We start from the raw sequence: 13,247 nt of genomic DNA on the forward strand, positions 1-13,247 counted from the left end.
CGACGCCGATCGATGAAGCATCCGCCGAAACGATGATCTCTCGTCGCGGATCGTAGTGGGTCAACAGAAGGTCGGAACCAAGGATCTCCTTGAACCGTTCGAAGGAACGCTGACACTCGGTGGTCCAACGGAACTCTCCTTTTGCCTTCAGCAGCTCGTCGAGCGGGAACCGAAGCGTGCGCATGTTGGGCACGAACTTTCCGTAATAGTTTATTGCGCCCAGAAAAGAACGAACTCCGCTGACGTCCTTCGGCGCAGGCAGCATCTGGATCGCTTCGATTTTTGCAGGGTCTGGCCGTATTCCGTGCCGATCGCACAGATGCCCCAGCTAGCGGATTTGGCTCTTCCCGAAGCTACATTTTTCCGCTCGGATGGTGAATCCGAACTCCTGGATCCGCTGCAGCACCGCACGAAGATTCCTGTTGTGATCTTCTTCGTCGACGCCGCCAACAACAATGTCGTCCAGGTAGCCGCTCACTCCTTTCAATCCGACTAGCATCGTGTCGATCAGCTGTTGAAATGCTCCGGGCGCAGCTTTCACTCCCGGCGGAAGACGGTTGTAGCGGTACAGTCCACGATGCGTGTTGATCGTCAGGAGGTTACGAGAGCCTTCGTCCACCTCCACTTGCAGAAACGCATCCGTCAGGTCAATCTGACTGAAGACCATGCAGTTTGCCAGATTGGCGAAGATATCCTGCGGCAGAGGTAACGGATACTGATGAGGTTGCAGCGCTTCATTCAGTCCCGTCGAATAGTCTCCGCAGATTCGGATCTTCCCATTCGCCTTGCGAACCATCACAATCGGAGCTGCCCACTCCGAAAAATCTACCGGTGTGATGATCTTCGTACGTTCCAATCGGTCCAGCTTGTTGTCGACTGCCTGGTACATCGCGTACGCAACCGGACGCTTCGGCCGAAACACAGGGGTCACTCCGGTCTTCAGCTGGCACTGCACCTTCGCTTTCTTGCAGAGCCCGAGACTACCAGCGAACACTCGCGGGAACTCGGCCTGTAGCTTGCTCACACTGGCTGGAGTACTGCTGACACGGTTACAAATGGAGTCCAACGGAACCGACCACAATCCAAAAACATGTCGGAACTGTAGGGTCCACTTCCGGAAGCAACTCTCGCAACGGCAAACTCCAGCTCTCCAGTTCAGAAGCTTTCTCCGGTCGTTCACATACACCAGACTTCCCACAGGTTCGCTGTCCGTCGTCCGCCGACGCTCCACTTTATCGCAACTGTCACTCTACACGCTCATTCGTAACTGCCCAATCCGCACCATCTACACACTCAATTTAAACATAGAGAGTGCATGCCAGTACAAACCCTACACCCCCATCTTTCTTTAAAAAAATGATATGAACCTGACATCTAAACAATCTCTCTTTATGTAACACTAAAACTACAGACTCCCTTGAGTTCAGCAAATTTAACACATGCTCCGAAATACAATACCAGCCTTATTATCACTCAGCACCCATCATTTACTCTATGCAACTCAATACTTGAAAACAACAATCCACAATGCCTCCGCTGGACTTTGGTCTGCCCAGTCGCAACATTCCATAAGCAATCTAACATCAAGGACCTTCCCCACCTGCTTTTGGACGATATATCACATCCAGGAAGTCTCGAATACCTTACGATCGAGACGGAAATCCAACTCAGCTTCTCTGGGTTAGAAATTGCAAGCCCTATCCATTAGACCAGTGTTGCTCAAACTGCAGCCCGCGGCTTAGACGCTAAATCTCAATTCAGCCCAAGGTATGCTTCAGCCCAGGCACCACTGCATTGATCTAACTGGAGATCCAACATCTGCCAAATACGAAAACACATCCGCGAAACCAGAAACAATTATCCATAACCTTCCCCTCCTTAATTATCAAACCGCGTGACACAAATTATCAGAACAATCCACAAAACAAGACTCTGTGTTTAACAGCTACCATCAACCTCCTTGCATCTTTGCATGCCGGCCCACATGCTCCCGAGCATCAGCGTGATGTGACGTGGTTCAACTATTTCCGAATAACATCCCCTTGGCTTTTCAAACCTTTTCCAATTCTAATTCCAACCTTTTATCATTGAACAACAGTCAATAGCTTTGTCAATAGTTTCACATAATGTTCACTTTTCCATGACTAGGAAATAATTTAGAGAAGCCAAACTATTCGTCAAAGTTCAACATAATTCTATAAGCCGCACTGCACCAATGCGTCAAGCAAGAGAATGAATGAATGAATGAATGAATATAAATAATGTATATGAGAGAAACTAGACAAAGTAAGACAAAATGCCTAAATTCATAGGGCAATGCCTATTTTAACACTCCAAATGCTTTAGCTCTTCAACCAGCTGACTTTTTCCATTGGTGCAGAGGTTTCCGGGTCGATGTGAGTTCCCACACTTAACAAATCCAAACAAAAACATACCTTAAGGATTTCTTTACCTCTCAAAAATTTCAGTTTTCATGGCACAACACATCTTGGCCATCCACAATGAACCCAAACCTTGAAGTCACTATTTTCTCTTCTTAGTCACGTTTTCTGTCTGTCCATTTGGTTTGACCACGTGTGTCACTCTCCGAACTTATGCTTCATTCGAACTACACACTACTTTTCATAATATTGCTGAACCCTTCAGTGAACGGTGTAAGATTTATTAATCATAGACGTCAACACCTTTCAACACTAGATACTTTATTTTTCGGCCAACTTTCAAGTGCGCAATTCAATGACGCACAAAGTACAGCCAAATTTTCTCATTCTAATCCCAACCATCCGCGTACAGATAGCTAGCCAATCTTCAACAACCAAGTTTCAGCAACCCTTGGTATAATCAACAATCCAATCTTGAATCCAGCATCCGGGTCAGTAAACAAAACATGTCTCGCTTTCCCTTCCACTCCATGCACAAACCATCAAACATCACACGTTTTCTTGGTGTAATTGTGACAACTGTTGCATCAAATCCATCGAACTAAGAAAATCCTGTTTTCCTCTTCTAAGCCAGAATCAATGTACCGCATGTAAACAAAGGTGCCAGCGTATATGGGCATTAACATTGTGACAGCAGTGGAGTTACGCCAAACACACAAGGCTACAGTGGCGCTTTCTGTTCGCTTCATAGCGGCCGTTTTAGTTAGTTTAGTGATCCATTATATACTTGTATTACCCATTACAAATACTTTCAAACCATGGAATACAATGGTTCACGCCCGCACGTTTCTCGCAAGGCGCACGTTTCAGGCGATAATATTGTCGTCGCGGTTGAAACCCGATGATTCCCCACACCCGACAATCTCAAAATCCATACGTGAAACCTTACGTCGGACGTGGTGCGCTGGACAGCGGATCTGGCCCTCTATCCAGCGCACTGTGCCCGATGTACGTCCGACACACGGTTTAGGAGAAAAATCGATTTTCGCGTGTCAAAAATTCCGATTTTCAACTGCACGAACAATACGATTTACTTCTAGTGCTCTAAAAGTTTCAAGTGCAACTTGGAATCTCTAAGTCAGACCAATCTTCCTAGAGACATCCTCAAACCATGGAAACACTACACTGCCTTCAAACACAACATGCAAGGCATCGCCTCTCCATCATCCAGCCAATCATCACACTGTTCCCAATCAATGGATCCACTAATATACCCTAGTTTTCTTCAAGATGTAATGAAAGCACTTCCCAATTCCCAAGCACCCTACCTGAAGGAAGGAGCTTCTAAAGCAAATAACTTTATTTCCATGCGCCCCCCAGCCATGGAAATGTTACCATGTTGTGGTTACAGGAACTGCCAAAACCACTACCAACTACTATTGTGTATTCAACGCACCCTTAAGTCATGACAACACAACATCTCGACGTCACCTGATTGCAGGAATTTACGGATCCTTTTCCAGGCGCCCCCAAGCCATGGAATCACTACCTTGCTCCCAAGCACCCTTGCAGGGACTTTCAAGGTTAATCATTCTCTTTGATCGGCAACCCGCAACGATCAAATGTTTCTTTTGACCGGCAACCCGCTACGGCCTCGATTATAACCGGCACCCGCAACGGTTAAATTCCTTTCGACCGGCACCCGCCACGGTCTCAATTGTCCTTTCAACCGGCACCCGCAACGGTTGAATTTCCTTCGACCGGCACCCGCCACGGTCTTTTTGTCCTTTTTAACTGGCACCCGCAACAGTTAAATTTGCTTCGACCGGCACCCGCCACGGTCTCATGTATTCTTTTAACCGGCACCCGCCACGGTTAAAATTTTCTTCAACCGGCAACCCGCCACGGTTGAAAAAAAAACTGTTCAGATAAATCGCGATTGTACCACGCGCATTCACACTTCTCCACTGAAACATCATACAAGCACGCTCTCTCAATGAACTGTCCAAAAATTATCCATCAATAAATGCATTTACAAAACGCTGTGTCATCAATTCCGTGCAAATAATTACACTTCCTCTTTTAACATCACCTGCCGAATTGTGGCACCGTTTCTCCCATCATCACAACACCAACCAACCTGCCAGCAATCCATCTGAAAACAAACACGTTCAAGGGGCCAAAAAACATTCACCCTATACGAGGCCTTCCATCCCATCCTCGTCGCCAATTGTAGGGTCCACTTCCGGAAGCAACTCTCGCAACGGCAAACTCCAGCTCTCCAGTTCAGAAGCTTTCTCCGGTCGTTCACATACACCAGACTTCCCACAGGTTCGCTGTCCGTCGTCCGCCGACTTTATCGCAACTGTCACTCTACACGCTCATTCGTAACTGCCCAATCCGCACCATCTACACACTCAATTTAAACATAGAGAGTGCATGCCAGTACAAACCCTACAGGAACCCAGTAGGTGGAGCTCCTACGTCGTAACACGTACCGTGCCACGCATCACTCGTCCATCAATAGAAAGGTCGCATGTGAACTCACCTTCAATCTGCAGGGGCCTACCGCCACGATTCCGAAGAAATGATGGTGATGTCGGTACCGGTGTCGATTTGTAGACGCACTGGCGATCCGTTGATCCCGACCGGCACGTACTTCCGACGCTGCTGCATACTGTATGAGTTGACGGTCACTACTTTCGTCGATGCGACGTTTTGCTTCCATCGCTGGGGCTTGAGCTTCGCTGCACTCCTACAATAGCCAATTTTATGGCCAACCTAGCCACAATTGTTGCACTTGCTGCTCTTGTAGCTGCATTCCCTGGCATAGTGCATTCCTCCGCAGAGCCAGCACGCTATTTTCGGAATTGCCTTGCCGCTACTTGATCCGGAACCACTTTTCTCTCCACCGGACAGATGGAATTTTGACGGTGATCCACTCTTGAATCGCTGCTTGTTCGTCCTCAGGTCATTCACGGCGGTCGAGTGCTCCTCGATCATCGCCGTATCGTGTCGCAAATTTAACAATCGTTGACACTCTTCGGACAGCTGCTCCAACGTCACATCGTTCCGACAAAAGCCGCAGCCGCACTTCCGCATCCTTGTCCGACTTCAGTCCACACATAAACATGAGGCACTTGAACTGCTCCTCCGAAAGCTTGGACAACTCGAACTCCACACATGATTTGTTGATGCGGCACGCATAAGACACGTAGTCCTCCTGCGGCTGCTTCGAAATCTGCAGGCAACGATATCTCCGACTGATGACGGACTCGGCTGCACCAAACAAAGCACTCAATTTCTTCACCGTCGTCGGAAAGTCGAACTCCTTCGGCGCTTTCGGTAGAATGAAACTGACGTACCTTTCGTGTTCCGACATCCCCAGCTTCCGCATCAGCAAACGCACTTTCGCTTCCCCGTCCAGCCGGCTGGCATTATTCTCAAAAAGATCTTCGTACCGACTGTACCAAACAGCAAACGTCACATTGTTTTCCGGATCGTATCGGAACTCCTTTATATTGCTGGCGAGCGAGTCCAATATCGCCTCCGGATTCGACGGAACCTGCACCTGGATCGACGTCAGGATGCTCCGTATCAACTGTTCCTGCCGGGCCATGAACGATTGCTGCTGCTGCATCATCTCCTGCTGCTGCCGGAAAAGCTCTGCAACATAACTTTGCTGCTGCTGCTGGAACCACAGTAAGTACGGGTTCATCTGTCCGGGCGGAGGAAAACTCGCACTGGGAGGGGGCACATTCACTAACTGCGGCGGTCGAAACTGCTGCTGAACGTTCGTTGGAGGCTGCTGGTTCCCATTTTGCGACGGGATCTGACCAGCACTACCCTCACTCATTCTTCGCCGCTTCGCCGTGGGTGTCACGGTGGCTATTTAATTAACGACTTTTCGCAATATTTAGCACTCCCGAAGTCGCCACTTTTGTATCCCGCGCCCGTACGCGGTGGCCGAACTCGCGTACCGAGATCATTAGCGCGATAAACAAATTAAAACATAGTTAAACGGACGAACGAAATAAAACGCGTTGTTACGGTAAAACGAACAATAACAAAACTAAACTTTATTTACATTAGCGCCAGTCACACGATGCATATATTGATCAATAGTTGACCGTTTTATGGAAACATTGAATGTATATTATTGTTCGAAAATAGATTGATATCAATCATTCAACTTTTCCCCTATCTTCCGTTTGATCAACCACGCAGCAATATTTCCCCTCCATAGCGCATTTTACTTCAATTTTCTCTACAATATTTCCCCACCTTCAAAATTGTTACATCAATCCTCTCGAAGATTGCTCAAACCATGGGTCAAATTATTCCATGGATCAAATGATTGGTTCAATATTTCCCCTCCAGATCAACCTTTCAATGCAGCAGCGCGTGAACGAGAGCATCATTATTGCAGAACATTCTGCCGTGTTGCCATTTTTTTTTAAATCACATATCACATATATATAATAGCCCTGTTTGTCTGTCCGGTGAATAGTCAACCAAACGCAGCACGCGGGGAAATTCTCACAAAAAAATGGACATTTCAATTCCTTTTCACTATCAGATTCACAGAACAAAATCAGCGACAACCTTAGACAACCAGACAGAGTATTTGATGAAAAAAATCACAGACAATAGACGTTGAAAATTTATATTTTTTTTTATATTTGACGCTTCAATTCGTCAGATGCAGAAAATAAAATCAGTGCCATTCTTAGATAACCAGACACAGCATTTGATGAAAAAAAAATCACAGACAACAGCCGTTGATTTTTTTTTGCAGATGCAGAAAACAAAATCAGTGACAACCTTAGACAACTAGACACAGCATTTTATGCAAAAAATCACAGACAACAGACGTTGAAAATTTTGATCTTTTTAAATATTTGACACCTCAATTCTCTTTTACTATCAGATGCAGAAAACAAAACCAGTGATAACCTTATATAACCAGACACAGCATTTGATGAAAAAAAATCATAGACGTTGAAAAAAATGATTCTTTTATCGCAGAAAAAAATCTGTCACTCTTACTCTTAGGCAACCGAATGCAGCAGTTACTGGAAATAAAAACCAGTGACAACCTTAAACAACCAGACACAGCATTTTATGAAAAAAATCACAGACAACAGACGTTGAAAATTTTGATTTTTTAGAATGTAGAAAAAAAATGTGTCCCTCTAGGACAACCGAATGCAGCAGTTGCTGGAAATAACACAGATAGCCTGTTTGTCTGTCTGGTGACTTCACCGAAGTTTTTCAGATGTAAATATAAGCTGCATTGAATTCACCGAATAAAAACACCTTTCAGTAGTAATTTTGTAATTTTCCCATGGGCTGTCCAAAAACTTTTCGTCAAAAAAAAAACATTTGTACAATACACTCCTGATCAAAAGTTTAGGGTCACCCCCTCAAAAACATGTCATTTTTTAGGCCCATATCTCCGCCAATTTGCGCCCGATTTCAAAACCATAGGTCTCATTCAAAAGATAATAAGTCAAAGTAACTTTGAACATGATTCAGGTGAAACTTTCACAAAAATGTTTGTATGTAAACTTAACCCAAAGTTGCCAAATGTTCTAATAAATAAACATGAACTTACGGCAGTGTCGCTGGAAAATGGGTCCACAAATTTCATGATGAGAGCGGTACATAATATAACCTATTTTCTACTAGCTTTCAACTGATTTTTGCCAAACTTGGCTAAAAATCCAGAAAAAAAGTTATTAAATAAATTACTTCTTGATGCTATTGACCAAAAGTTTGGGGTCACCACTCCTCAAGATGATGTATCAGCCAAAAGTTTGGAGTCGTAAGTGATTTGGTGATAAATATCTTCGTTATCTTTAGTTCAATTTCAATTTGTTTTATATCATGTCAAAGAAAATAACTAAATTAACGTATTCAACGATTTTTATATATAAAAATGTTATGTGAAGTTAACACATTTCACCACATTGCAAAAAATAAGGCAATTTTACATTATGTTTTAGAATCTAAATTTAAAAAAATATGTGTGGTTCAATGTCTATGTAGTAAGTATTGGGTCTCCAGTTAGGCTAGTGGTTAAGGCTATGAATCGCCAATCAGGAGACGGCGGGTTCGATTCCCGTTCCGGTCGGGAAAATTTTCTCGACTCCCTGGGCATAGTGTATCATTGTACTTGCCTCACAATATACAAATTCATGCAATGACAGGCAAAGAAAGCCCTTCAATTAATAACTGTGGAAGGGCTCAAAGAACACTAAGTTGAAGCGAGGCAGGCCAAGTCCCAGTGGGGACGTAGAGCCATAAAGAAGAAGAAGAGAAGAAGTAAGTACCATTTGTTATGTTTCAAATAAGCCAAGCAGAATTAAAAATGAACGAAAGATGGCAAAGATATCAACAAATCACTTTTTTATGTTTTACGAAAGTGATCGCAAACTTTTGGCCGATACATCATTTTGAGGGGTGACCACAAACTTTTGGTCAATGACATCAAGATTTAATTTACTTAAAACTTTTTTTCAAGATTTTTTAGTTAAGTTCGGTAAAAAGCGATTGAAAGCTGATAGAAAATAGGTTATATTACCGCTCTCATCATAAAATTATGTCGACCCAATTTCCAGCGACGCTGTCATAAGTTTTTATTCATTTTTTTAGAAAACTTAAGTTTACATACAAACATTTTTGTATTTTTTCCATTTAAATCCAAAGTTTCTTTGACATATTATCTTTTGAATGAGATCTAGTATTTTGAAATCGGACGCAAATAGGCGGAGATATGATCCTAAAAAAATGACATGTATTTGAGAGAGTGACCCTAAACTTTTGATCGGGAGTGTTTGAATATGTAATAATGTTCGAGCTTAGAAAAAGAATTAATGTGAATAGAAAATTTATTAAAAAAATACAATTTTGACAGAAATGCGGTGTATACATTATCTTCCGCATTATTGGCATTGGGATCCGTAGGACTGAAAACCAACCCCGCACCCACCGACGACGACGCATTGATTCAATAAAAGGCTTTGCTTTGCGAGCTGTGTACGAATGCAAAGCATGGCACGAATGCACTCCGGTGTAAAGTGCAGTAAATAAAAAAAAAAAATGCAAAGCATGCACGGACACTTGTTTTTTTCTCTCTTTATGCATTACACCCTTAAATGAAACAACACAGCGCACGAGTAACTTTCACGCAGCGAGCAAAAAGACAAAAGAATTTTCACGCAGATTTGTGTAACACCGGATCAGCACATTTTTTGTGTTGATCCGGTGTTACACAAATCTGCGTGAAAATTCTTTTGTCTTTTCGGTCGCTGTGTGAAAGTTACTCGTTGCGCTGTGTACATCGAGTTCTGCGTGTAACTTCTCTCATACTGCCGGGAGATTTTCTCTCTGCTCGAACCTCGGCTAGATCCATCTCTCTGCAAAGGGGTAATGTCGAAGATATTGGATTGATACTTGGTTTGATCCTCGTGATTCCATCAATAATCCTTGAGAAAGAAATAATTGATGGAATGGTGGAATAAAGGAAACAAGAAAGCGTTGCCAAATAAACATTTTCAAGTACAAGTAAGTTGCGTATCGTAAATTTTCATTAGATTATTTAGAAATGATGTTTAATATTTAACATTGGTTTATGATGTTTTATATCACATCTTTAATTTATGCGCATATGCGATTTTCTAGTGCCTTCAGCATAAAATGCTAGAACGATATAGGGAAACTCTGTATATTTTCGACAGCTTTTTCTCTTCGTCGTGGGGTGTTATCTAAAGCCTGATAAACTTAAAGTTGGCGTCACATCTTTGCCAATCAAACTGTACACAAATAGGTTTCAAGGAATTTGGAAGACAAAAAACACTTATGGCAAAGAGAGAAAAACTGCCAAAAATACCCTCAGTCACTCTCAAATCATATAATTTAATTATCGTTCAGTAATCAATCTAGCTATAGAGAAACCTGTTTTAATAATAACGGATAAAGCAAACATTTTCAATAATGAGCGAAACAAACAAATCAATATGGATAACCTCTTATCAGTCTTTGTTTTCCAAACCTATACTCCTTTACATATTCACTATGACATTAGCAAAAATTAAATCTTGTTCGAACGTAACTGTTATACTTATTGGTGGGCTTCGTGGCCGTGCGGTTAGCGGCGGCAGTCGTCTAGGCGTATTGTAAGCCTCGGAGTGTGGGTTCGATTCCCGCTCCAGTCGGTGGAAACTTTTCGTCAAACGAAAAATTCATCACTGGGCCACTGGGTGTTCTGTGTGTTGTCCGTTGTCTAGTGTAAGTAATGTGTTCAGTCTGTGCAGCCTCTGGCTGAAGACGGTGTGAATTGTCTTTTATTGTTTAAGCTACATTTTGTATGAAATATTTTGGTTCAACGGTAGAAGTTCATAACTTGTGTTAGAAATTAAGACACATAAACCTTCTCAAGACATTAGGAAAAATAGCATGATGAATAAGTAAATAGATCCACTATTTACCAATTCATCATATTTATCCGAAATATTGGGTTCAATAAATAAGAGTTTATGAATGCTTACAAAAACAATCGAATATGGCTTGGTAAATGATCAAAATTATCAAAATATTTTTTTTTCATAATAATTAATGGAACTGAATAAGCATCGAAATTGGCACTTTCTATATGATCAAGTCTTTATAATATTTACAACGCAAAAACGTGACACTTTATTTCTAGAAATTTGTTTTCAAAGCATTCCATAAAATTCAATTGAACTGGCCACCATGAACGCCGTGAACCACGCGCTGAACGTTGGTGAATTGCTATCTCTTCCTCACTGATGGAATGGTCTTCGTTCAATCTGCTGACTCTTTTACCCTGCTGGATTGATCGAATGAAACAACTTGAGGGGAAAGTTTGACGGACTTGGATGATCTTGATGGACTGGATGATAGTGGTGGTTGGATCAATCTTTCGGAGGGGAAATATTGAGGATATGAACATCAACCTCAATCCTCGCTTTTGCAGGTTGATCAGTATTTATATCAAGATTCAACATTATCATCCATCTTCTCCGCAATAAAAATGCAAGCAATACATTTAGCAATATTTCCATCAAATTGTGTTTCTTGATGAAGTTGAAGGAAAGATTGAACCTCTTGGTTGAATCAACTTATTGATAGGTGTAAATGGCACTATTTGGACAACATTCATTCAATAACAATTACACATGTATGCGCTGTGTCGACATCATTGGGTGACAGATGTTCGGTCGCCCGCGAGTCCAGCGGCGGCGGCATAGGTAGGGACTATCCGCGTTAATGTTGTCCCCAACAAGAGTACCTGGCAAACATGACGTCACGTAATCCATTATCGATATCTAAATTGTGACCTCGCTCGTTTGGATACACGAACTGACAGTTCGTTTGGCTACAGTTAGCTTCGTCTCCGCGAGTCTATGGATTACTGCACGAGCGGTGTCGGCACCGCTCAATCGTCAAATTTTCCGTAAGGGTAAGCAGGCCAGCATAAATTCGTGCAGTGGACCATAGAGATTTCTGACAGCTAACTTTAAAACTATGCGTGCATTTTTTGTAGATGTAGTTGTGAAACTGTGAGGAAAACATTTGCACTCTTATCCCGGACGTTAGTTTTAGGTATAATCATTTACCTGTTTTACCCAATTCGATTGGGTAATATTTGCATATGCAATTGGTGTTAATTTTTGTGTGAGGAAAAATTTGCGCTAGTGTTCGTGTGTTGAAATGTCACTTATCTCTATAGACACTATAGATTCTATAGACTCGCGGAGACGAAGACAACTGTAGCCAAACGAACTGTCAGTTTGTGTAGCCAAACGAGCATGACGTCACGATTTCAATAGCGACAATCAACTTATGAGCGCTCGCACGCTGACGTCATCATTGTCTCTTTCTCTTTCTTTCCTTCGGCGTCGGTCCATAAAGCCGTCCTTGCCCTCAAAAAAAAAAAATTGAGGACCCCGGATAAAAACTAACCATAGGGTGTTTGGTGAAAACCATTCCTGCACCATACAGTGTACCAGCTACAATAATGTATATTGTAATGAAATGGTTCACTAAAAGCTTCGCACATTGTAGCTACTATACATTTACATTCGATTTTTATGTAACACTATATTATACTGTTTTTCTTACGTTTTAACCATTCACTTTTCCGAAACATTATTTTTCCGTGCATTTTTAATTATTTATTCATTTTTAGATTTTTTCCGTACTTTGTTTTGTTGATCTTTGTGACTTTTATGATGCAAAGGAAAGGAAAGAAAAAAGTGAATAAGTTGAAATATCAATTTAAAGTCATTAAAATGTTTAAATAAGTAGTAAACCAGATGTCTTAAGAATCGCAGATCCAAGAGATATGTAGAGTGCGATGAGAGGAATACGATTGACGAACTTTATCTTTGACGTAGAGCCATCTTTAACATATGGACTGGACTGAATACTGAAAGAAATTCTAATATAGGTTCGTCTGTGGGTTCGCTTCTTAACCTAACTTATACTTGAATCGAACTTGACAGTTTTCTAATGAGTTGTTAAATACATATGTACGTGTATTTCAAACTTTAGTCAAACTGGAGCCTCAATATTGCAATAACGGTTAAGCACGCTGTAATCATACTTATGTACCTCGTCACCCACTTCATGCAACTACATTACTGGTCTAATAATGCTCAGTGCGCTCGGCATAGTTCCATCATGCCGCTCAAAGTGTTGCCACAAATAATGCTTAGATTGCGAAACCCGGTTATCTGGCTGGTGGGGCATGAGAGCCTAAGCTTCAACTGTTAATGCAATCAGAGACTACTCAGACCTCGACTCAGACTTAGACGTGGGCGATCCAATATATGAAAG

At 42.2% G+C, this 13,247-nt stretch overlaps 2 protein-coding genes across 4 annotated transcripts in view; both read right to left on the minus strand.

The window, feature by feature from the left end:
• Positions 1–13,247, minus strand: part of LOC134285361 (uncharacterized) — a 130,684-nt gene that overhangs the window by 65,822 nt on the left and 51,615 nt on the right. The gene's annotated exons all lie outside the window — the stretch shown is intronic.
• Positions 329–6,237, minus strand: LOC134290257 (uncharacterized). The gene is made up of 4 exons (XM_062857360.1): positions 5,476–6,237; positions 5,182–5,432; positions 4,951–5,136; positions 329–1,040 (listed from the first exon to the last, which is right to left on the minus strand). The coding sequence occupies exons 1-4, from the start codon at positions 6,235–6,237 to the stop codon at positions 329–331; spliced, it is 1,911 nt and encodes a 636-aa protein (XP_062713344.1).

Source organism: Aedes albopictus, chromosome 1 (assembly GCF_035046485.1).
Source record: "Aedes albopictus strain Foshan chromosome 1, AalbF5, whole genome shotgun sequence".
NCBI classification, from domain to species: Eukaryota; Metazoa; Arthropoda; class Insecta; order Diptera; family Culicidae; genus Aedes; species Aedes albopictus.

Coding starts and splice junctions, on each gene's coding strand:
- LOC134290257 (XM_062857360.1), bottom strand. CDS start 6,237: ATGAGTGAGGGTAGTGCTGGTCAGATCCCGTCGCAAAATGGGAACCAG. Junction 5,433..5,475: donor AGTCGGACAAGGATGCGGAA/GTGCGGCTGCGG, acceptor ACGTTGGAGCAG/CTGTCCGAAGAGTGTCAACG. Junction 5,137..5,181: donor TGCAGCTACAAGAGCAGCAA/GTGCAACAATTG, acceptor TGGCTATTGTAG/GAGTGCAGCGAAGCTCAAGC.